Here is a 26,455-nt window from a genome sequence, read left to right as displayed (position 1 = left end):
GTTCTCTAAATTGATCATCACAAGAGCAGGTTCCAGCCAAACTGCTTTTATGAAAAAATTTCCATGACCAGAGAGAATGTTGTCAGGTGATGCCACTGGGTGCACTAACTCAGAGGAAGGTGCTTGATGCTCACTCAGTGGGAAAATGCGTACTTAAAAAGCTCCGCCCTGCCCAGTGCAATTCCGTTTTTTTGGGGGGGTAGCCTCTAATGTACTTATTTTTAATGATAATATTTTTAGCCAGCAAGACATAGTAATATTGATAATCTTGTATTCTAATTATGGAAGAGTAAAATGCTTTTTTAAAAATAAATGATTAAGTACAGATTATGTATGTACAGATTATGATAAGAGCCTTATGAGCCCCAATAAAAATATTTTTTAAAAAATGATTAAGGTGAAAAACCTACAAATAAATGCATGTAGGAAAGAAATACCTTATGTACAAAGAATATGTCTCCTATGTATTGTTTAAAAGAATAAAAATTTGAAAAGAAAATGTATTTTTTATATATATCATTCTATTAGGGGTTCATACAACTCTTATTACAATCCATACATACATCAATTGTGTAAAGCACATTTGCACATTCATTGCTCTCCTCATTCTCAAAACATTTGCTCTCCACCTAAACCCCGGCATCAGCTCATTTTTCTCCTCCCTCCCTGCTCCCCTCCCATGAACCCTTGATAATTTATAAATTTTGTCATATCTTGCACTGTCCAACGTCTCCCTTCACCCACTTTTCTGTTGTCCGTCCCCCAGGGAGGAGGTCACATGCAGATCCTTGTAATCGGTTCCCCCTTTCCAACCCACCCTCCCTCCGAAAATGCATTTTCAAAGTGTGTGAATACAAGGAAATAGACTAATTCAATAGAACCTTAGGAAGACATTGGTGTTTGTAAAGAATGGAAAATGCTTTAATGCTAGATGAAAATGCAGGACATTGCGTTTATGGTAAAATCATATTACGTATAACTATATCTAAGTCTTCTTACATTCATAAAAAAATAGTGGATGAGATTAAACCGAAGACTTGATTGTATTTACATAGTGCGAATCCAGACAGGTTTTTCCTCCCTAAAGAGGAGTTTAGTTTAGTTTTATATGCTAAGACACTAAAGATATGCTGAATTTTGAATGCCTCTCACTAACAGTGTTTATTTTAACTGGTCCTTGGATTCATTGGCAGATGTGCTGAAGGCTATCGCTTCTGCTACAATTGCTGAGGTTGTGCGTGACAACACCGAGGTCCAGGATGCCATGGCAATGGAAGGGGTGATCCCTCCGTTGGTGGCAATATTTAAAGGGAAGCAGATTAGTGTCCAAGTGAAAGGTGCCTCAGCTGTCGAAGCACTGGCCAGTCACAACCCTAATATACAGAAAGAATTTCTGGAAAATTCATTAACAAAGTATCTTTTAAAACTCCTCAAGGTAGGATTTTCAGAATTCTTTTTCACTTCTTTTTTTTTAATTTTAATAAATCATTTTATTGGGGGATCGTACAACTCTTATCACAATCCATCCATCCATCCATTGTGTCAAGCACATTTGTACATTTGTTGCCTTCCTTCATGAACCCTTGATAATTTATAATTTATAATAATTTATATATAATTTTTTTCATGTCTTACATTGCTGACCAATGTCTCCCTTTACCCACTTTTCTGTTGTCCATCCCCCTGGGAGGGGGTTATATGTAGATTATTGTGATCAGTTCCCCTTTTCTCCCCCCACCTTCCCTTTACCCTCCTGGTATGGCTATTGTTGATATTGGTCCTGAGGTGTTTATCTGTCCTGGATTCCTTGTGTTTCCAGCTCTTATCTGTATCCATGTGCATGCTCTGCTCTAGCCAGATTTGTAAGGTAGAAATGGGGTTGTGATAGTGGGGGGAGGGGAGGAAGCACTAAAGAACTAGAGGAAAATTGTATGTTTCATTGGTGTTATACTGCACCCTGACTGGCTTGTCTCCTACCTGCAACCATTCTGTAAGGGGATGTCCGGTTGCCTACAGATAGACTTTGGGTCTCCACTCCACACTCCTCCTCAATCAGTCACAATGATAGGATTTTTTGTTCTGTGTCTTTCGTGCCGGATATGTGATCTTATTGTCACCTGGTGATCACACAGGCTGGTGTGCTTCTTCCATGTGGACTTTGTTGCTTCTGAGCTAGATGGCTGCTTGTTTATCTTCAAGCCTTTAAGACCCCAAACACTATCTTTTGATAGCTGGGCACCATCAGCTTCCTTCACCACATTTTCTTATGCACACATTTGTCTTCAGCGATTTTGTCAGGAAGGTGAGCATCACAGAATGCCAGATTGTTAGAACAAAGTGTTCTTGTGTTGAGGGAGTACTTTAGTAGAGGACCAATGTCCATCTGTTATCTTAATACTAACTAAACCTATAAATATATGCACATAGATCTATTTCCCCATCATCATATATAAATATATTTGCACATGTACATGCCTGTATTTAGACCCCTATAAATGCCCTTTGCCCTCTAGTTCTTTCCTCTATTTCCTTTTTCTTTCCTTTTGTCCCACGATCATGTTCAGCCTTCATTTGGGTTTCAGTAATTCTTCTCGGTTACATTGCCCTTGATCAAGCCCTACCAGGCCTCCTACACCCTCCTCACCATCGATTTTGGATCACTTGTTGTTCCCTTGTCCCCGGGTTTGTTAACACCCACTTCCTTGCCCCAACATGTCCCCTAGAACCATGGTTCCCATTGTTCCCTCCTCCACATTGTTTATCCCACCTATCTTATCTAGATAGACATGCAGAGATAATAATATACACAAAATCAAGAAAGAACTAAACAGCAACAGAAACAAAAGAACAACAAAACCAACACACACACAAAAAAAGCCTTTAAACCTATAAATAGGTCAAGGTCTGTTTGCTGAGCTTTACAGGTATTTTCCAGTTGAGTCTGATGTGGTGCCACGCCCTGGGCCCACAGTCTATTTTTGGTATTCCCTGGGGACTTCATTGCTCTGGTCCCCATGCTGTTCTGTTGCACACCCTCAGTGTTTCGCCTCGGTGTGTCTGCAGTGTTGTCCCCATGGTGCTATGGGCCAGTCAGGGACATCATGTCTCCTTGTGGGGTCAACCCTATGGTCCTCTCTGAGCATTGGCTCCTCTGAGCAGGTGTATCGTCCTCGGGGCTTGGTGGGCCATGATGTGTTCCACTCTCTCTCCCTCCCCTTCCTTTGCTCCTGTGTGCTCTGATCAGACATGTCCCTCTCCCTGAGCTGTAGCTTCAGTGCTGTCCTCTGAAGGTATTGGTATATTTCCCTTCTTATAGACAAAGTATTCTTTTTTGTTGTTGAGTAGATGAATAAACATTTTATTAAACAGTTATCTGAAGTGTTCACCTATGCTCACTGAAGTAATGCTTTATTTCAAAAATAGGCATTTAAAGTAGATATTAAAGAGCAAGGAGCTGTGGCACTCTGGGCCTTGGCGGGACAAACGTTGAAACAACAAAAGTATATGGCAGAGAAGATTGGCTACAACTTTATAATAAACATGCTTTTGTCCTCATCAGCTAAAATGCAGTATGTCGGTAAGTTATTTTCTAGCTCTAAATATGGACAGTAAAAACCCAGAGTTGGAGTGTCAGACATGTCTTTTTCCCCCCCTTAACCAGGAGGTGAAGCAGTCATTGCTCTAAGTAAGGACAGCAGGATGCATCAAAACCAAATATGCGAAGGGAATGGAATTGCACCTTTGGTCCGTTTACTAAGAATTTCTAAGATAGCTGAAGGCACACTTCTAAGTGTCATCCGAGCAGTGGGATCCATTTGCATTGGTTTGTACATTCATTCTCTGCTGCCTAAATATCAATAAGGAAATAAAGCAGGTAGAGAGACACAACTATTAATCTCTTCCTCTCGGTCCCACGTTTAGAGTTCTAAAGAGCATTTAATCTAGACTCTGTTTTATAGGGTTGCAAAGAGGTGGGACCAACTGCACGGTCGTGAGTTTGAGGCTATTATGAGTATACTTTTTGGTTTCTTTAAGACATTTGTGAGTAAAAGTGATGTAATTAAGAATGTTGGGTAGGTTTGGCTCTTGAACTTAGATTAGAAAAGAAAATAAGGGAAGTGAGTCTTGCCTATTTTGACTTAAAGAATTTGATTTTCTAAGTTAAGAAGAAAATATTTCTTCTTTAAAATCTCAACTACATATTTTTCAAGATCTAGAAGAGAGTTTTGAATGCTGGTGTATATTTTTCAATTTCCGTCTCCTACAATGGCTCTTTGTTTATAAAATAGCCACTAGGAGATCTGGTAGAGGTCTTACAACTTTACCATTTACACTTCTGTCTATGATTTATTTTGAGTACACTTTCATATGTTGTAAATATATTTTTATATGATATCCAGTTGCTTCAGCAACATTTGTTGAAAAAATTGTGTTACTTATTTTAAAAATATATAGGTTAGATATGAGTAAGTCTATTGTGAACCCTGTAGTCTGTTCCATTTAGCTATGTGTCTATTTTCATTCCATACTCACTGTCTTGTGTACACATTTATAATAAATTTGAAACCAAGACTTACTTAAGTCTTTTAAACTTGTTATTTTTGTTTGTTTTGTTTGCTATGGCAGGTCCCTTACATCTCCATATGAATTTTAAAGGAAGTCTTACAGTTTCCGCAAGATGCCCTGGGGGTGCAGTGGGTTGTGTGTTGAGCTGCTAAAAGCAAAGTCAGTCTAGTTGGAACCCACTTGGCTCTCGAGCTAGAGAAATTTGAGGCTGTCTGCTCCAGGAAGCCTTCACAGCCTTGGAACCCCAAAGGGGCAATTCGACCTTGTCCTGTAGGGTTGCTATGATTTGGAATAGAATTGGTAGGAGTGGGTTTGTACTATTTCTAAATCATGCATATGGAATTTTGCTTTAATATGATGGGCGTTGCAAGTTTCACATTGATGGATGCTGAATTTAGTGGTCATTTAAAAAGTGTTTGATCTGGCATGCAATTATGTGATTTGGAATCAGTTTGACCCTTATGCAACTTGTTTCTACACTTTAGTAGTGTGTGATTAGAGCAGCCTCTTGTCATGACTTATGTACCCCAGCTACTAAAGGGATACCTTGCCGAGGTCCTAAGCCCCTTGTATGACCAGGCCTTTTCTCTTTGGCTATAAAAGCATGAACCTTCTGTAAACCTTGTGCACACTCTGACAAATGGTCTCTGCTAGGGAAAGATTCTCTTCCGTCTTTCCTACCTCCCAGGAGCCCTGGTATTTCTCATTTGCAGCTTCAAGTTCTTATGTATCCCTCATTTCTGAAGAGATGAGTTGCTTTTCTCTATTAGGATTATCCTTGCAATTTCAGGTATTATGTTATACAGGGAGATAGTTAGTATATGCATAATTTAAGGAATCCAGAAATTCTTCTAGCTAGCTAATTTACTCTAAACATCTTTACTGAAATACACTATGAAAATGATAGCAACCATAAGTTTATATGCCTTTCACATAATTTTAAAATACATAATAGCTATCCTAATAATTATTCATAGTCATAGTCCATGTCAGCATACCATTTCTACATGCTTTAGTTTTTGACTATTAGAAAGCTTTTAACTCGTTTGTTCATCTTTGTCTTAAAGATTCAATCATGACTATCAAAATAGTGTCCCTATATTTATCTCTCTCTATTTAAGAAGCCCTGGTGGCACTTCTGGGTAAGCATTAGACTGCTAACTGCAAGGTTGGTGATTCAAAACCACCAGTGGCTCCATGGGTGGATACATGAGGTTATCTCGTCTCATAAAGATTTACAGTCTCAAAAGCCCTATTACGGGTCACTATGAGTCAGAATCAACTTGCTGGCAGTGCGAGTCCACTTTATCAACCAAATCTATCAAGCCACATTTGATTTTACCACACATAATAGGAAAATTACCTTACTGATATGTGGACTCTTACAGGTGTAGCCCATACAAGCAACCCACTTAGTCAACAATATATTGTAGAGGAAAATGCCTTTCCAGTACTTCTTCAACTCCTACGAAATCACCCTTCTCCAAATATTAAGGTATAGTTCAATTTTAATTTTGTTCTGATAGAGTAAAATATCAGGGAGGTTCTACGTTAAGAATGTATATCTTTCTATAAGTCCATAAACAATAAAGAAAATATTAAGTTTTTCTACAAAGTCCGACTCTTTAGGTTACAAAAGTTTCTGAAAACTATTAGATCATAGTAAATTTATCAAAATGTGCGTTCTTCAAAGATGACAAAATGTCGTATGTTCTTACTCATCAAAGAATTTGTATTCCTCCACTGCTTGGCTCTTTATTTACAGAATGACTTCCGTTCTTTCCTCAGTCGCAATTTCTAAAACCAGGGTAAAACTAGGGTTGTGTGGCTTCTATGGCAACAGTTCTCAAATATAAGTGGATCCTGCCCATGCTACAACACCAAGGGAGCCGTGCTTTCCAGAAACAGCCTGGCTGGCTGACAGGAATACTTTTACCAAGTGGGGGCACGATGAAGGACTTGTGTTATCCATGCTTCTATTTATTTCTAGTAAGATATATTTAATAAAACGGCCTTCACATATAGTTAAAGTCTTTTACTAAAACACTTGGGTAAATTCAGGCCCACCTTAATTGTCTAGGAAGAAAGTTAGAAGCGTTTCTTCTCAAATTTTGTTATGAGCTCTGGGGGAGAGAAAGAAATAGAAACAACCTAAGGAGGAATTATGCAAGTAAATAATGCATTGCTTCTCAAAATTAAAAGTATCAGAAAATGTTCCATTATAAATTATAAGGCTCTATGCATATGAAAGGCTCTATGTATATGTATATGACTGTTTCATTACATGAGTTGATTGTAGAAACAAAAGGAAGAAATATCTGTAGTATTTTGGCTTGAATTATTATAAACAGAACCTACCCTGACTTTCGGAGCAGTAGCAAATTCCATAAGATTATGGGAAATGCCACAAAATGCTGCATTATGACAGTCAGTTTCCTTTGCTTGATCTGTCCGTATTTCAGTATATCAGCTCAGTGCCTGCTAAAATTAAAGCAACAGAAATATATTTCAGTACTTTCCATCAAACTAAGATTCTATTATAAAGAATCTTTGTAATAATTCAATAATTATGCTTTTTTTAAATTCCCAAGTTTTCAATGAAATGCTTAGCATAGCATTTTTAGAATATCTTTTGAGTTTCTGTAATAAGTAGTGCTCACTTACATGTTTCTAATGAACTTTGGAATGTAGATTAAGTCACTCCAGAAATAGTAGAACAAAAGAACAGCTTCCCAGTATGTCTCTCCAGTGCTCTATTTAAATTGATAGGTGTTCCACTAAAGCCTCCTATCTCAATAGTTCAGTAGGTAACAACCAACTCAAAACAGCCTTTGAATTCATGCCAGTAAAACTTTTATATATGGAAGGCATACAGCTATATACCTAGAATAACACCTCTTTACCTTATATGTCCTGCTGGCCCTAGTTGCCCCCTCCCATGCCTTCAATTATAGCTTAGTAGTTGTACATGCACACAGAGGAAGAATACCCCCCTCACTGTTAAAAGGGAAAAGCATATCTGTAATACAGCTTCAAGACAGTGACCTCCATTGACGTAACACCTCTGAGATGCACTCTGCCATGATCGAACAAAAACCAAACAAAATAATACAAACCAAAAATACGGAAAAGTTTGCAAACCAGATCAGGTCCAGTCCACATCATAAGAGGATCTACTGACAATGTTTTAACTGTTCAGGTCAGATTTATGCCTTTGATCTTCTGTACTCCTCTCTCCCAAGCACTCTGTTTAGTGACCCATCACTCAACTTTAGATAAGGGGAGTTCTCTGGAGGCTTATGGCCTATGTGGTATATGACACTCGGGACTGATGGACCTATAGGGACAGCAAGTAAAATCAGGGGCTCAGGGGAGGGGGCTTCATTGGTGGTGGTGGTGTAAGAGGGAGATGGCGTCAAGGAGTCCATTTAGAAAAAGAATGCTTGGAAACTGACCGTGTTAGCAACAGTATAATTCTACTTCACATGATTGAAATATGGAATGCTGCAACTAATAATAAAAAACGTTAAGGGATATTCCTCCAAACGCTAGAAAGCCACTCTTAAAATAGTAGCCAGATAATTGGAATCAACAGAATTGATTTTAGCAGGTTTTATAGTATAATTTCTATCCAATATAGATGTTTGTATACTTAACTGTGTCATTTTATGAAGCATGTGTGAGACATACATTTCTGAAAACCAAATTAATTTCTGAAAACCACAAATTTAGGTTGAAGTGGCGTTTTCCTTGGCGTGCATTGTCCTCAGGAATGAGCCGCTGCAGAAGGAACTGCAAGACGTCGAAGGCTTTAACTATGATGATGTTCTTTACCTTCTTACCTCACCAGACAAGGTAACACCTTGACAAAAGGTAAACATAGAAGAAGCTGACTTTAGACCACATCTTCAAATGCTCACCAAGTCTTCTGAAGCCTTAGTCAAGAAAAGACATCCGGAAATGTCTTCATTAGGAAGAGCTATGTAAAACATCATTGTAAGTCACTGATTAGAAAGACTGCAATCATCACCAGCTATCATGGCGTGGATTCTGCCTCATGCGTTTGGCAGAACAGAACTGCCCAGCAGGGTTTCTGAGGCTGTCAGTCTTTTATGGATTTATTTTTACCTAATTTAAATCTACTTTATCTTGACGTCTTTTTTATTGGTGTGCTCTTTACATCATACATTTTAATTGTTTGATTATATTAAGGAAAGTTGTACAATCATCGTCATGATCAAGTTCAGAACATTTTCTTCTCATACTCCTTGTTGTTGCTCCCCAGATTCCCCAAACCTCCCCTGGCCTGCCCTTAGGAAATCGTTCTCTTAGAGCAGGAAGTAGACTGCTCTACCGTTCTCCCAGGGAGCAGCTGGTAGCTGAGTGCTTTAACCGCCGTACAGTAACGCTGAAGCATATTTCTCATGGGGTTTCTGGATAGTGTGAACGGCTAACACGCTCAGTTACAAACTGAAAGTTCAGAGATCAAGTCCGTGGATAGACACCTTGGGGAAAAGTCCTGGCTATCTCCTCCTGAAAAATTAGTCACTGAAAACCCCGTGGAGCACGTGTCTAGTCGGACACACGAGCTGGAACTGATACCATGGCAACTGGCATGTTTTTCACAGTTGTCCAATTTCATCTTTAAATGCAGCAATTTTAACTTTCTACAAACCTTATTCAAATGTTATCAGTTTACCCACTGAAGATGCTTTTCTACTGCAGAAGTCACTTCAGAACCCCACATTACATTTAGTGGTCCCATCTCCTTAATATTCTGCAATCTGTGAAGTTCAGCTCTTCTTTGTCTTCCATGATTTTGACATGCTCAATAAGTCCAGGCCAGTTATTTGGTAGAGTATCCCACAATTTGAGTTTACCTGATACTTCCTCACATTTTAATGGAAGTTCCACATTTTTGACAAGAATACTCCAGAAGTGATGAAGTGCTCTTTGAAGTACATTATATCAGAGGATCCATAATGTTGACATATCTTACTACTAGTAATTCTAACTTTGATTACTTGGCTGAGATGCTATCATGTTTCTCCACTGTAAAGTTACAATTTGCCATCGTCTCCCCCTTTAGTGGACAACTACCTTGAGAGGAAACACATTTAGACTGTCAAATGTCTGTTATGCCCATGTTAATTCCCACTGATGCCTGTAACAATTATTACTGTGGTGCTCTTGACTAATAGTGACTTTGAAATTTCCTTCTTCCTTAACATTTATTCATTGGTATTCAACTGTTAGAATGAAGACCTGTACCTTTTAAATGCTCAGTCTCGGTTTCTATTATCCTACGATGGAACAATGTGGGGAGTGCTACTACTCTGTATGCTAGGCTTACCACAGCACCACTCTAAAGCAACAAGATAGGATTTGTTGATATTATAACTTGATTGAAATATCATTTGTACACAGATGTACCCATGCATATAGGTATAATTTTTAATATGAAGCATTTCAAATAGATGAGGGGTTTTTGAAAAGTTCATAGAAATGTAATCATGAAAAACTAGGCACATATTTCAAAATAATTTTTTGCATGAAAATAAACTTATACTAATTTGTTATACCATGTCTGAACAAATTCTAGTTTGAGGCTTTAGTAGGGCTAAGACGGTAGTTTGAAGAAAGCCCTTATCAGAGCAACATGAATTCTGGACAAATGAAGTAAAAACAAACATCAAATGTATGGTGAGGTTTGAGTGGAAAAATGCTTTACAAAAAGTTTATTGGGATAGTACATGATAAATAAATTAGCAGTTTGCAATTGGATAACTCATTTTAGGAAGGGATAAGACAATGCAGTAGAGGCACACCATCTCCCCAACCATTTTCAAGGAAAAAAAATTAATCTTGTTTGTGCCTAAATTGAAGATGACTAATGATTAACAGTAGAAACAATAGTCTACACCCGCGGTTCTCAACCTGTGGGTCACGACCCCTTTGGGAGTCGAACGACCCTTTTACAGGGGTCGTCTGATCCATAACAGTAGCAAAATTATAGTTCTGAAATAGCAATGAAAATAATTTTATGTTTGGGGGGGTCACCACAACATTAGGAATTATATTAAAGGGTCGTGGCATTAGGAAGGCTGAGAACTGCTGGTCTACCATACACATAGCTTAGAGCTTACATAATTCTGACTGAAAAATTATAACAGAACAAACGTTCTGCTCTCTAGGCGCAAAACTGTCGCACCTAGATCAGTTGCAGATGACAGCAGAGCTTTCAATGGAACTTCTAAGTAAGTGGAATTAACATCTTAAGACATTCTTCAAAGTTTCGTAACAGAAGAAAATTCGCTTTACCAGAGACAATCAAAGAAATGACTACCAAGAGGTGGAAATGGTCCAGTAGAAGCAAAGGCAAAGGTGAAGAACAGAAATTATTACAACAGTTTGGGGGATGTCCGAGGCTCAAGGCACTGTGCCTGCTGGCTTTCTGGAGAGCGATGGAATGACAACATCTGCTTGTTTTGAGGACGCTTTGAGAAACTAAAGCTTAGCAGAAAGGTACCTGAGAAGTCACAGTGATGCTGCTTCTGTTCACTCCTCTCGTCAAACGAGGGCAGATTCTGAGTATTTGATGGGAAATTGCTACACGTCGACCTTACAACCCTGGTTTGGCTTCTTCCAGCTTCCTAATCTTAAAAAGATCTTTACAGGGAACTCATCCTTTTTCAGTTCATACTGTGAACAAGACTTCCCCGACAGAGTGAACCCCGGGAGCTCGGTTTTATAAGGATGGACTAAAGGCTGACATCATCATTTACAAATGTGTCTTGATCTTGATGGAGGCTATGTTGAGAAACAAAGCTTTATTTTTATGGCTGAATTGCATTTTTCCACACTCTGTGAAATCCCCTCATATATAAAATTAGAGAGAACAACATAATAAAATCAAATATTTCCATCACTCAACTTTAGCAATGATCCATAATTGAGGTCTAGTCTTATTTCAATCTATTTCATCAATATAGTCACTCCCTCAAGATTATTTTTGAAGCAAATCTGAGACATCATAGCATATTGTCTTTAAAGATTTCAGTATGTACAATAGCATATTTATATAACAATTAATAGTTACAGGAGAAAATGTTAAAATCTCTTTTTCTCTTTCTCTGTATTGCTCAACTAAAATGGTAAATATAAAATTTTATATTTTGGGCCTTTCTGGAAGATCTACTTGTACAACTTTGGTGGAATTAATTTCCCCTCTTTTCATAGTGTTAGAATGTGAATTTTCAAGGCAGATTATTCTATTTTATTAGTCCTTATAGTACAATGTAATTCTATAAATGAAGTTATTGTAATAAACAGCATAAGTCATCTCTCATGCATGAAATCTTATATATAGTATACTATTCAATGGAAGTTTTGAGATTTTATCAACTGTACTTTGAAATGTTGAGGTGAAAAAAGAATATGCTATTGGTGGGAGCTGGGGAGAATATATTGAAACAAAAATATTGAGGATTAATGAATTTACAGTTTCCTGATACAAGGTAAGAATCCATTTTCATAATTAGTAACCTAACGTGCTTTTTGAGAGTTAAAATAGTATTTCTTCTCCCTGCTGCTACTATCAAATTCTCTATTTTGTCTCTGATCACTCACATTCTAGAGTACCTACGTATTCTACCTTCTCAATAATGTTTTATTCCTGGAGATAAACATATCTATTAATAGACTAGACTTCATTATCTATGATGTTGAGTACCATGGCAAACAAAACAAGCGGAAGATAAACCCCGTGTCTCTTATTTCTAGGACATTCGCTTAAGAGCAGGCTATGCATTAACCCTCTTTGCTTTCAATAACCGCTTTCAACAATATTTAATACTGGAAAGTGGAACAATGACAATATCTATTTTTGAACCTTTCCTTGGATCAGAAATTGAAACGGAGAAGGCAATGGCAGCATTTCAGGTATAAAGTCCAGTGTCACAACCTCAAGACATGTATCTTTTCAGTAAAATGAAAACTCACATAATTGAGATCTAGAAACATATTTGCTTATTTGCAAAATAACATGTCTTTTGCACATCATTCCCTTCTTTTTTTTTTTAACAATTTATTGGGGCTCATACAACTCTTATCACTGTCCATACATATACATACATCAATTGTATAAAGCACATCTGTACAGTCTTTGCCCTAATCATTTTTTTCTCCTCTTTTCTTTTTTTACATTTTATTAGGGACTCATACAACTCTTATCAAAATCCATACATATATATACATACATCAGTTATATAAAGCACATCCATACATTCCCTGCCCCAATCATTCTCAGAGCATTTGCTCTCCACTTAAGCCCCTTGCATCAGGTCCTCTTTTTTTTTTTCCCTCCCTCCCCTTCCCCCCTCCCTCATGTGCCCTTGGTAATTTATACATCGTTATTTTGTCATATCTTGGCCTACACGGAGTCTCCCTTCCCCCCCTTCTCTGATGTCCCTCTCCCAGGGAAGAGGTCACATGTGGATCCTTGTAATCAGTTCCCCCATCATTCCCTTCTATATCATAAAAGCTCCATTAGTGATAAAGATTGCTTCGCCTATGTGCAATTGTATAAGTCCTAAGACATTTTGCCTTTTTATCTCATTTGATGATTATAACAACTCTGTAATGTAAGGTTGGTAGGCAGGTAGTTTATTTTTATCATCTCCGTATCACAAGGAAATAAGTTGAGAAACATTTTAGTATTTAAGATAGGTTTCTAATGGTTAATTTGGTGGCTGAGGGTACTGATTCTTCAACACTGTAGCTACGTGTTTGTCTCACTAGTCTTATTACTTCTCTCTTCTCTCTTTCTAGCACACATCCTTTAAAAGAAATATTTTCTATTAACCCATTACTTCAAGATCAAGAAGTTGCACATATAATAGGAATAATATTGCCTACCTACCATGATCATTGTAATGACCAGACAGGAACAAGTACTCAACACCTGTTCCCCAGACACCCACCAAATACCCCCTGAGGGAACCAAAACAAAAAGACCCACAACAAAAAATTATGAAAGCTTCGTTGGAGAAATTGAATCATCAGGCTCATGATTTCATGCTTCTTTCTTTCTTTTCTTCTTTGGTTTTCAGATTATTATATTAGCTAAAGTCATTATAGATGTGGACCACATTGCTTTGTCTGCAAGAGGTGTCACTATTTTAGTTGACAGTCTGTACTCAGATCAGAGCAGTACTATAAGCTTGACAGGTAAGGAATAACTCGTTGTATCCACAGAACACTATTGGAGGGGCTTATAATGTAAACAATAATAAGATAGTAAGCCTCTGTGCACTCACACTGTGTAGAGAATGAATAAGCACATAAGCATTTCCAGAAGCACATGGAACAATGGGGAGTCCATTCTGTGCCCTGAAGAGGAACAGAGTAACTCTGGGAACAGTCTTTTCGCCATCTACTCTTTTGAACCCCTGTTTTTCTAGGATATATGATGACAGTTCAACTGTGAACTACCATCAACAGAATTAGTGCATTTATTTATTCAATAGTGGTAGCACATTCACACTTATTGACTGCTCTTTGGTTTCCTTTTGACCAATTGTACACCTTTTGCTAAAAGCTAAGAGTTCTCTATGCTGCTATGGAACATAACAAAGCAGGATTGTCCAATAGAGTTCTTGTTAATTGTGTAAGCACACCAACTCCAGACCTAACCCTCTAGTACAGTATTTGTCAATTAACTTGTCACTCTCGAAGCAATATAAAATGTCAGAACCACTATTGCCAAAGATTTAAAATTAAGGTTCTATTTGTTTTTCAACTGAAATGTATCACTAGAGACACATTAGTATAGAAGTTAATAACACAAGCATTGCTTTCTTGTTGTCTAATTTCTAGGGAATTTAATAGCTAGCCTGGCTCGTTCTAGAGCTGGTATTCCAGAAGCATTTGCCACACTAGGGGCGATCCAACGGCTGTGCTACCATCTATACTCAAAAGAAGAAGAGGTAACCAAATGAAATGAAACTTAATTCTAAAATTTAGTATGCTCAAAAATATTGTCTGCTACTCTCTTACTTCTCTTGGCTAAGTCTTCAAAGGTTGGGTGTATATTGGTTGGTTGATATTATTTTCCTAGTACTTACTAATTACATTTGTATTCATAATTCTGGCTCCTAAAATATTGCTCCTTAGTTTTTCTTCAATCGTTAAATTAAGATTAACTTCAATCTACCAATAAGTACATTGGCTGCACAGAAATTTTGGATGGAGTAAAAGTAGAATCTGTAGCACAGTTTTCCACAATCAAAGGTAGAGGCGAGGGTGTGAGAAGAGACTATGTTGACAGAGCATTGTTTTCTCTCCTAGTTTCCACCCAAATCTAAAATGGTGTTTTTCAAATTTTAAGAGGCATCAGAATCACTTGGAGGGCCTATTCAGACAAGACTGTGGGGGAACCGATCACAATGATCTACGTATAACCCCTTCCCAGGAGGACAGACAATAGGAAAGTGGGTGAAGGGAGACACTGGTCAGTGTAAGACATGAAAAAATAATAATAACTTATAAATTATTGAGGGTTCATGAGGGAGGGAGGGAGGGAGGGAGGGAGGGAGAAAGGGTTCGAATGAGCTGATACCAAGGGTTAAAGTAGAAAAAAAATATTTTGAAAACGATGATGGCAACAAATGTGCAAATGTGCTTGACATGATGAATGTATGTATGGATTGTGATAAGAGCTGTATGAGCCCCCAATAAAATACTTTAAAAATAAATAAATAGATAGATAAACTGATTTTAAAAAGAGAGACAGATTGCTAAGCCTTACTCCCAGAGTTTCTGATCGCAACATCTGAGATGGGCCATAGACTATACATTCCTAACAAGTTTCTAGTGATGCTGAAGCTGCTGGTCCAGAGGCATGGAGGGTATGGTATACACAACAGTTGATGCTGATGCAAACAACAGTACGTCAGCCCGTGGCTACACTGACACTCACCTGCTATACTTACAGTTGATAGACTTTTTGGTGCCATAACTATGGTAACTATCAGGTTAGCTAAGAATTCCCTATGAACAACTTAATTATTTCAGGGTCACAGGCATGAGGTACTTCCTTCAAAGAGGAAAATAACTACTTTTTATTGAATCCTGGGACCTGATATTTTAGCTTTATTTTGTTTTTGCCAGTAGAAAGCTAAATTGCTTTCCTTGTTTGTAATCTAGCATTATTCTACAGTCTGCTCCCTCAGTTCAATCATCTGTGACCATGGTTTTCCGTTACAACCTCCTGCGAAGTTTTAAAAAAATCTTCTTGCTCAGGCTGTCTCCCAGAAAAAATGAATTCGAAACATCTAGAGATGAGGCCCAGGTCTAAGTAATTTTCAAAGCTATTTAGGTTATTTCAAGGCACAGCAAAGATTGGCATACACTGCCTTCTTTGTTTCACATTAGAATTATTACATATATTAGGTTTCTTGGATTAGAAATACCTTGGTCCTTGGCTTCACACGAGAAAGAATTCACGTTGAAGCCTGATTTGTGATCCAAGTGGGTTTTAATAAAGGATAGAAGCAGTTTAAGGGTTTTACACAAGCACCCTCGGGCACTTCACACCCACACTTGGAGACCTGAGGTCAGAGAAACCACAGCACAGCCAGCTGAGGAGCAGCTGGGAAACAGGGAGGGGGTCTCAAAGTTCCTGGCTTTTCAGGGCCCTCCGCTGGGAGACATAATATAAGGTACTGGTTGACCCCCTTGGCTGAATTAAGCCCCACCTGGCCTAGACTGGGGCCCTCCAGGTGGAATGGTTCCTGTCTCCAGGGCCTGAATGTGAGCGTGCCCTTAGCCTTGATCGCCCTCCAACTTCCTGTAAGGGGGAGGGAGGCCTCAGCAGGTAGCGGGACAACGCCTCATTTCGGCCTCCAGCTCCCTAACATAACTAAGTCAGATTCTACCCCAACTGATTCTGATCTAATTGGGTGGAGTCTGGGTATCCCCACCCATGGCCCCCAACCCACCCTTCAAAATCCATCCAAGTTGAGTGGAGTCAGAACTTAAAACAAAAACCCTCTACAGGTGATTCTAAAGTGTAGTCAGAACAACTTAAAAGAAAGTTGTATTGAGAGAAAATTATCATATTGTACAGTTCAATAGTTCAATCACATTAAGAAAGGTGGTACATTCACCACAATCAGCTTTGGAACATTTTCTTCCTTCTTGTAGCCATCACTGTTGACCCCCATTTCCCTACACTGCCCCTTTCATGCCCCATCCGGTGGTTGTCTTCATTGAGGACCCCTCCTGTCTTCCCTGCACAGAAAACCATCCCAAACAAAGAGCCAGCAAGAGCACGTGTTAAAAACCAATGGCAGGTGGTAACAGTCCTCTCTAGATCGCCAACGGCTGGCAAACAGATGTGTCGTGTCTGCATATCCACAGAGACTTCCCAGCGAAGTATCTGTGAAGAGGGCTGCCTTGGATGTTTTACAAACAAAGCCAGGTGGCTAAGAAAAAAATTTTTTAATTGTATCCTTTTCCTTTAGGTTCGCACAGCTTGCTCCTGTGCTCTAGGCTACTTAACTTACAATGCAAATGCTTTCCGAATTCTACTAAACGAATGCAGGAATAAGCCTAATCAATTCATTCGGATAAGTAATAACATCAGCCGAGATGCAAGTATTAACCCTGCGTTTTTAAAGGAGTTTCAGCTGCAGCAGAGAGTGGGACTTCCGTCCTTAAGGTATTGTGCCTATAGCTGGAGTCGCTGTAGTACAACGATTGCCCATCAGAGGCGTGAGCCACTGTTGAAGGATGATCTAACAAGGGGAGCGATCCTCGATTTGAATAGAGCATGACCAAGATCTGTTTGACCACAATTATTCCCACTCCTGACATTTGGGGAGATAGGTGCTCTCCAAGTTTGCTCCAGGAGTACAGGTTTGGGTAGACTATTGCTACAGCATCAGATAGTGTCCTGGGAGTTCATCCCAAGTGAAGTCACACTCCCAAGGGAGAGATGGAAGTAACTCACACCCACTTTGTTGGAGGTCTGATGACAGTTCCCCCGGCATCTACTCAGAGATTGCTCTTCATTGCACCTTCATCTTGAATTCAAGTCTCAGTGAAAGGAAAGACAGGACACTTTCCTTTTACGGCGTATCTTCTTTTCTTTTTTAGAGTAACTAAATTACAGCAAGTCTGTAGCCATGTTTAGGAAACGGTACTGTTGTGATAGTATTATATAGGAAATAACACACACAAACCCTGGCACAGAGCCATTTCTGACTTTCAAGGCACCTGTAGGACAGAGCAGAACTGCCCCAGTGTGTTTCTAAGGCTCTGACTCTTCACAGGAGCAGAAAGGTTCACCTTTTTCTCCAGAATCGGCTAGTGGTTTTGAACCGCTGAACTTAGGGCAAAAATCAGTGTTGTGATATATACTCAAGATGCGTATTTATTCTATGTTAATAATGGTTTCTTCTCATCTGAGTCACGTCCATCCACAAATGAAAGTCCATTCATCCCCACTCCGTGTTTGTCATTACTTACGTCATCCACGTCATTAAGTTCGCCTCGATGTTGAGAAGGCAGCTCTTTCCTAGCCGTAGTCTGAGTGCCTTCCAGACTGAAGGGCTTGTCTTCCAGCACTACATAGTGCCAGTTCCTTTGAAGTGGATTGCTTGCTACTTCTTCCTAGTTTATTCATCTTAGGGAAGCTCTACTGAAACATCTTCACACGCAGGACTGTGTTAGGTGGGGTGGACTAGAGAAAAATAATCCAGTGACACTCATATATGTGTAAGAAAGAGCTTTATATCAAGAAGTAATTGTATATTGAGAAAACATCCCGGCCAGTCCAACTCAACTCCATAAGTCTGATATTAGACCATCAGTTCAGATTCACACAGCCACGTGCAATGATGCAGAATGCAGGAACCACCCACGCCGGTGGGTGCAAAGTCCTGAGGATCCAATGGCGGTGGATGCATCTCCAGGGCTCTGAGAACAGCAAGGGTCTGCCAGCAGGAAGTCGAAGACACAGAGAGAGGGCGAGGTTCTAAGGACACTCTTTATGAGAAGGTCATGCCCACAAGGAGTCACCTGCTTGACAGGCTAAACCCCACCCCTCCGCTTTTATCGATCTTCAAGTTGACTTGAAATTATGTAACTACCCCAAGGACTCTGCTGGTACTTAAAATAGGAGTGCCATAGCTTCTGGAATCACAAAACATAAGCCACCAGAGCCTGACACGATGACAAATTGTGGAAGTAATCCAGATTCAGAGAGCAGATATGAAAAGGTGTGGGAATTAGAAAATGGTGACCCTTCTCCGGTGTACTTCACAGTCATCTGCTGGGAAACAGTCATGGCAACAGCACAGACCAACGACTTCGTTAAATAATGCTCAGCCCTGGAATTGTGAATACTCATTTTCCAGGATTACAAATCGTGACCAATAGTTAGTAAACTGTATGAACTCTTGTGAATAAGTGAGGCCGGTCGATGAGAAAATAATTACTTCAAGTAACAGTGCTTTGCATTCTTTTCAGAACATTTGAATGGACTATATTTTTGTAATCTTCATAACATTCCTATGAAGGAATTTGGTTAAAAGAAAATAATTGAAAATATATCAAAAGTGCTCGCTTCGGCAGCACATATACTAAAATTGGAATGATAGAGAAGATTAGCATGGCCCCTGTGCAAGGGTGACACGCAAATTCGTGAAGCGTTCCATATTTAAAAAAAAGAAAATATATCAAAAGATTGAGGCAAACTTTTTATGATGGATAACAAGATACACCTACAAAATAGTCCTAGCGATCCTTAATGGAAACAGGAAATGGTTAGGATCATTATAGAATTTTGAGGGGGCGCATACATCACTTTTCCACCCTGTGCCTCATCTTACCGTAAGAATGGCAGGTGATACTTCTCAGTTGTATACATTTTGAAATATGTAGAGATAGTAATTTATTAGTGATTTAAATGATTGCCACAAAGAGACCCTAAGCCTAAGACCTGCTAGTCTAACATTACTCTCCAGCCATGACACCAGCTTAAGAACAGATTGTGCACAATCACACAGGTGGTAAATTGAGGCCTGTCAGTCATTAATATTGGAAATAACAAATGTTCCTTATATAATTGTAAGAAATCAATTTATAAAACATACTGATTTTAATTCTTATATTTGATTTCTAGAGAAACTTTGTAATACTATATTTATAAAATTGATTAAAATCATATTTTTAGGAGCCCTCTTCTACCCACAAACTATATTTAGTCACATCTATTCTTTTTGTAAATATGATCAACATAAATAATTCCACTGATATTCCATTGCTTTAAAAATAAAGCTTAAACATTAAGTGCTTAATAATAAGCACTATTATTAATATGTGCAATGACGATCTTTTATTTATCATTATATGTTCAGATGTCTTACATTACAGAGTCATCTGAACATGCGGTGGTGTTTTTTAGCACTGTAATTTTCATATCATATTCCCTTTATCTGAAATGCCCTTTCCCTACTTTATCCGTCTAAATGTCCTGTTTTCTTCAAAACCCATCTGAAAATCTCTTCCATGCTTTCTTTGATCACTTCAAGCAATTTAAGACTCAATGAGTCTTGCATGAATATGATAGTGCATCAGTAAATAAATATAAAACATCTACGGGAAATGTGCATAGTTAGTTTTCAGAAGTTTATGGACAGGATCTAAAGTCATCTTTTATTTTACTTGCTGTTTCTGTTTACTGATATTTTCCTTAATGCCATTATATAAATCGGATGATTTGATGTCTGCTGGCAGCAAACTCTGTTAAACATGAACCCTCATGATTATGGAAGCATCCATCCTTTATCCTATCCTTGTGGTCTTGGTGACCAGAAATCTGGGTCGTGTAAGGATAGTTGGCTGTTTGGTCATGTGGGAGAGGCCTAAGGAGCTGGGAAAGACAGTGGGAAATGAAGGAAAAGGAGAGATGGGAGAGAGTAGAAAGTAGAGGAAAGAAGAGAATAAAAGTAGTAAAGGTAAAACAATAAGCAGTGTCATGATATAGCAGCAGATTTGTAAAAATAATAGGAAATGTATGTTAAAAGGGGTAATCAGAGATGATAATATGCACAAAAAGCAAGACAGAGCAAAACAAAGCAACAAAAGAAAACAAAACAACAATACCAATGGCTAAAAAATGAAAAGCCTGTAAATAGTTGAATGTGTTTGTTGACCTTTAGGAGTGTTTTCCAGTCGAGTCTGATGGGGTGTCACACCTTGGCCCCAAAGTGTATTTTTGGTCTTCCCTGGGGACTTCGTTGCTCTGTTTTTCTTGCTGTTCTGTTGCACGCCCTTAGTGCTTCGCCTCAGTGTGGTGGGGTCAGATCAGGCACAATTCCTGCGCTGTGTCTCCAGTGTTGTTCCCCATAGTGTAGGTCAGGGAGGAATATTGTGTCTCCTAGTGGGGCCAGCCCTATGGTCCTCTCTGTTCATTGATTGCTTTGAGCGGGAATATCATCCTCAGGGCTTGGAGAGATGTGATCCACTCTCTCTTCCTCCCCTTTCATTTGCTCCTGTGTGCTCTGATCAGACATGTCCGTTTCTCTGAGCTGTAGCTTCAGTGCTGTCCTCTGAAGTGAATTCTTCACTTATTATAATGCATATTATTATCTCTGCAGGTCTATCTAGATAAAATAGGCAGGATCCGTAATCTGGAGGAGAAAACAATAGGACCTATGGTTCCAGGGAAACATGGGAGAGGGGGAGGGCGAGTAGGGGGTGGGGAGTGGGGAAAGGAAGTGGGTGTTAACAAAGCCAGGGACAAGGGAACAAGTGATCCAAAATTGATGGCGAGAAGGGCTTGATCAAGGACAATGTAACTGAGAGGAATTATTGAAACCTACATGAAGGCTGGACATTGTGGGATTATGAAGAGACTTTTCCCCAGCTTCATCTCTCCCAAAGACATACCAAACATTAGGGGCTTTTTGCCAGCATATGGTGGGAGGTCAGGTGCTTACAGACATCCTCCCTGAAGGCATTCAATTGCCAGACTGGTAGGCCTAGCTCTCTGCTCTTAAGGACAATGGGCTACTACTCCCTAAAGGCTTGTGACCATTAGCTTAGTTCCTGTAGGTGGGGTTCACACCCTACTGATAATGGTTTCTATGGAGATCTAGAGAACAGATCAAAGCGGCTTAGTGACATCCAAAGTTAGGCTCCCATCCTGAATCTAGGATCCGACCATCTTGTCACATGTGTACCCCCATCCCTCCTCCTCTTATTGCGTGTATGTCCCCCTCTCATTGCTGTATAACCCATAATGCAACCCCTTCCTGTGGAGTGTGTCTTTACCTGTAATTAGTGGGTTTGCACTCCTTGCCAAAGAGATATAGGCCTGGGTTAGCAATAAAGAGCTCTCTCAGATCCTCCCTTGACCTCTCTTGGGCTCCCTCCTGGGCCTCTGTTGATTCTCCTCTCTCCTGTCCTCTCTCCCCTGTTCCCTTTCCCCTTGTCTGCCTTCCCTTCCCCCTTTCTCCACGTGGACCATCAAGTGGGGCTGAGGTGAGCATGCTGCTGTGAAATGTGTCTGACTCCATTTCAGTCTCTCTTTTATCTCTCATGCTCTCGATGACTTATATATGTATGTGTATATATATATATATATATATATATATATATATATATAAATAAAATCAACCGTACAATTGTGCTTATCGAGCCCGTGATTAGTGGTGGGGGGCTGGCACCCTTTCCAATCACAGGACATGATAGTAGGATAAGAAGAAATTAAACAGAAATAGAGGAAAGAACAAGGAGGTAAAGGGCATTTATAAAGGTCTAAATAAAGGCATGTGCATATATAAATATATTTATCATGGAGAAATAGATCTATGTGCATATATTTATAGGTTAAGTATTAAGGTCTCAGAAGAACATTGGGCCTCCACTCAAGTACTCCCTCACTGCAAGAACACTTTGTTCTAATAACCTGGCATTCCATGATGCTCCACTTCCCAACACATCCCTGAAGACAAAGCAGGTGCATAAGCAAGTGTGATGAAGATGGCTGATGGAGCCCAGCTATCAAAAGATATAGCATCTGGGGTCTTAAATGCTTGAAGGTAAGCAAGCGGCCACCTAACTCGGAAGCAACAATGTCCACATGGAAGAAGCACACCAGCCTGTGTGATCAGGAGGTGTTGAAGGGATCAGGTATCAAAGAACAAAAAATCATATCATTGTGAATGACAAGGAGTGTAGAGTGGAGACTCAAAGCCCATCTGAAGACAACTGGACATCTCCTTACAAAAGGGTCATGGGGAGGAGCCAAGTCAGTCAGGGTGCAGTATAGCACCCATGGAACACACGTTTTCTCTGGTTCCTTAATGCATCCTCCCCACCCACTATCATGATCCCAATTCTACCTTACAAATCTGGCTAGACCAGAGGATGTACACTGGTACAGATAAGAGCTGGAAACACAGAGAATCCAGGATGGACAATCCCCTCAGGGCCAATAATGAGAGTAATGATACCAGGAGGGTAAGGGAAAGGTGGGGGAGAAAGGGGGAACTGATCAAAATGGGGACAGACAACAAGCAAGTGGGTAAAGGGAGACATTGGTCAGTGTAAGACATGAAATATAATAATCATTTATAAATGATCAAAGGTTCATGAGGGAGGGAGGGTGGGAGAAAGACAGAGAAAAATGAGCTGATACCAAGGACTCAAGTAGAAAGAAAATATTTTGAAAATGATGATGGCAACAAATGTAAAAATGTGCTTGACACAATGGATGGATTTATGGATTATGATAAGAGTTGTATGAGTCCCCTCCAATAAAATGATTTTTTGAAGGGGTAATAAGAATGAATAGGCTTCATGGAAATATATTTCATTAGGAAAAACGAGCAAAAATTGATCATGGGTAGATGTGCAGGAAAGAGGAATGACAAAATAAGACAAAAGACTCAGGTGTGGCTTGGGCGCTGGTGCTGATGTTCCTTTGCTATGGCAGTTTGAATATGGATAGTACTTCGAGATGCGAGGGTGGGGGTCCTGGTGGGGGATGGGCATTTTTGAATGGGTGTGCCAGAATCTACAGGCCTGCCTGTTTATGCCTGGGAGCAATGGGTATTCTTAGCAGAGTGGGGTCTCACTCACTGCAAGAGGACACTAGAAGGTGAAGTAGGAATCAACTAGAAAAAAAGTAATAAAAATAAAACTATTATATTAGAACAAAAGTACAAACATTCAAGAAAATAAAGTAAAATAATAAAACCACTTAGTGGGTGGGGATTCCTGCTCCTTTAGCAATGGTGGTGGTGGTGGTGGGTGAGTGTATGCTGAATGGGGAAGTGGGGCACGTGGTAGTGGGGGAGGGCACTGGAGAACAAAGCAGGAAAGGAGGAAGGGGGCAAAATGGCAAAACATATAGCTTGGGTACTAAGAATGTGTCCAGAAACCTGCCCTCCTGATATGTTACCCATGCAGAGTCCCCAGAGGCCAGCAGGGTAAGAGACTTAGTGGCCAGAGGCTGGGCAAAATTAGCCACGCCAGGAAAAGCAGGGCTCAACGCAGCAGCTTATCAATGGGAAAGGGCAGTCTGTCAGCAGATGCTGCAGCTCTCCCATCTTAAGAAACTTGGCTCTACTTGGATTTTACACTGATTTTCTTGTTGCCAGTTGCTTAGGAGATCTTCTGTGCTTGTTATCTGGCAGCTATATTCCATCTCTTCCATATTTCAATTGCCTCATGTGCATGTGAAAGCAGGACACTGAATAAGGAAGTACAAAAAACTCTTGGAAAGTATCTCGAAGTTCCTTGCCATCAAGTTGATTCAGGCTCATAGTGACCCTGTATCACAGAGCAGAAGTGCTTTTGTGGGTTTCTGAGACGCTTCACAGGAGTGCAGTGCCTTGCTTCTGCTTAGCACAGGGCTTCTAGAATTATGGCAAAGAATATTAAATATATCATGGACTACCAGAAGAATGGACAATCTGCCTGGAAGAAGTACACACAGAATTTCCTTAGAAGTGAAAACGGTGAGACTTCATCTCACTTAATTTGGACATGTCATCAAAAAACACCCGGCCCCAGAAAAGGACACCATGCTTGGTAAAGTCGATGGTTAGCTAAAAAGAGGAAGACCCTCAGTGGGATGGGTTCACCCAGTGGCTCAAACATAGGAACGATTGTGAAGATGCGCACAGCTAGGCAGTGTTTGCTCTGTTATTACTGGGGTATGAGTCACAACCAATTTGTAGCATCTAACACATCATACATGTAGAAGGAAAACATGTAACTCCTGTAGTACAAAAGAGGGGCAGAGAGTGTATTGTCAAGCTCATACATTAAACAGGGAGTAACATTGAAGTTGATGAATTAAGATGGCAAATTGTAAAGCCTAGAGAAGCTGTCAGCAGTTTTTTCAATTATGTAAATTACTGTTTAGAGAGATTTTTCATTCATTTTCATAGCTAGGTAGTAAATAATTTTTACTCAATTTCTTGTGGCTGTTGTTTCTAATATTTTGTTAGTACTAGTAGTACAATGTGTAACTTTTTGCATACTTTATTTCATACATGGTGGTGGGATCTTCAGATTAAATTCCCACAAGCTTTATTGAGTGAAAGGGTCAATGCATATGTAGTTTTGTTCGATGGTACATGACTCTTCTTAGTGGTTCTATCATTTTGCACCTGTCTTAGGAGGACCTGACTACAGAAACAAATCCAAAGACACTCTTATGTGTGTAAGAAAGAACTTTATATCAAGAAGTAATTATAAGTCCAGTTTAGTCCAGATCGTCCTCAAGTCTGACACTAGTCCATAAGTCCCTCTTCAGACTTAACACAGTCACATACAATGATGAAGAATGCAGGAAGCTCACAGGCCGGTAGGCACAAAGTCTCGTGAATCCAATGGCAGTGGAAACATCACAGCACTTTGGCAGGTCTCAGAGTGGCTTGCCCTCAGGAACGTGAAGGCAGAGAGAGGGGGACATTCCCAGGACCCTCCTTATGAGAAGGCTACGCCCACAAGGAGTCACATCAGGCTGTGACTGGAGTGACAGGTTGAAAACCACCCCATACACTGTATCTTAAAGTCGACATGAAGTTATGTAACTACCACAGCACGCAGCAGAAATGTCTGAGTTTACCAACAGTGTTGTCAAGATTTTGAATTTGGTCTGATATGAGACATACGGTATCTCAAAGCTTTATATTTTTCTAAATATGAGTGTCATTTTGTTTTGTAAGATGTGATTATTCTGAAAAATAACTATTTCCATAATAAGCTGAATAAACATTTATTCTAATTCTTTATAACAATACAATAGAATGTTCAGGTGATTCAGGATGACTTTGATCATTATTTGATTATCAATTACTACATAATGGATAAACCTGTAACAGAATGCAAGATAAATAAAAATTTTTAATGCATGATGTCAGGATAATCACACAGCTTTGTAATACCAGAAGCAGTCTCCAATTGGGGATGCTAAACAGATAGCATGTATGAATTATACCTTTAGGCATTGAACTTGATGATACATAGATGTACCAAGTCTTTACATATTCCAATTTTTAAAATAAAAATGTTTTCCTTTCAGTCTGGAAAAAAATGGAGGACCATCTATAATTCCTTTCTTTAAAAAAGGTAATAGATTTTTCTTTAACTTCTTTACTATCTCATACTTCTGGCTTTTAAAGTTCTGTGTTCCATTTCCAAGAATTCAAGATAGAGAAGCAATCTAAAATGTATTTGTGAACTTTTGCTCTTTGGAGCATCTCTTTAGAATATCTTCCCATTTGTAAGACATACTGTCTCACATAACTCTACATTTTCATTTAGGTTTTATAATTAATTGCAACGTCCACACAGAACTCACAAT

The 26,455-nt window shown here is 39.4% G+C and overlaps 1 protein-coding gene and 1 non-coding gene across 2 annotated transcripts in view; both read left to right on the top strand.

Annotated features, from left to right (window-relative positions):
- ANKAR (ankyrin and armadillo repeat containing) overlaps window positions 1-26,455 on the top strand; it is a 70,766-nt gene that overhangs the window by 42,147 nt on the left and 2,164 nt on the right. The window contains exons 12-21 of the mRNA XM_075529759.1: window positions 1,194-1,435; window positions 3,424-3,577; window positions 3,662-3,823; window positions 5,955-6,061; window positions 8,299-8,421; window positions 12,349-12,507; window positions 13,677-13,794; window positions 14,443-14,552; window positions 17,091-17,287; window positions 26,174-26,220. Coding sequence (XP_075385874.1) covers window positions 1,194-1,435; window positions 3,424-3,577; window positions 3,662-3,823; window positions 5,955-6,061; window positions 8,299-8,421; window positions 12,349-12,507; window positions 13,677-13,794; window positions 14,443-14,552; window positions 17,091-17,287; window positions 26,174-26,220 — 1,419 coding nt within the window. The remainder of the gene's footprint in view (window positions 1-1,193; window positions 1,436-3,423; window positions 3,578-3,661; window positions 3,824-5,954; window positions 6,062-8,298; window positions 8,422-12,348; window positions 12,508-13,676; window positions 13,795-14,442; window positions 14,553-17,090; window positions 17,288-26,173; window positions 26,221-26,455) is intronic.
- Window positions 19,188-19,292, top strand: LOC142425102 (U6 spliceosomal RNA). Its single transcript, XR_012779477.1, has one exon. It is a non-coding gene; the product is annotated as a U6 spliceosomal RNA (small nuclear RNA).

This window comes from Tenrec ecaudatus, chromosome 13, assembly GCF_050624435.1.
Source record: "Tenrec ecaudatus isolate mTenEca1 chromosome 13, mTenEca1.hap1, whole genome shotgun sequence".
Taxonomy (NCBI): domain Eukaryota; kingdom Metazoa; phylum Chordata; class Mammalia; order Afrosoricida; family Tenrecidae; genus Tenrec; species Tenrec ecaudatus.
Note: the sequence above shows the minus strand (reverse complement) of the source record. Positions and strands in the feature narration are given on the sequence as shown.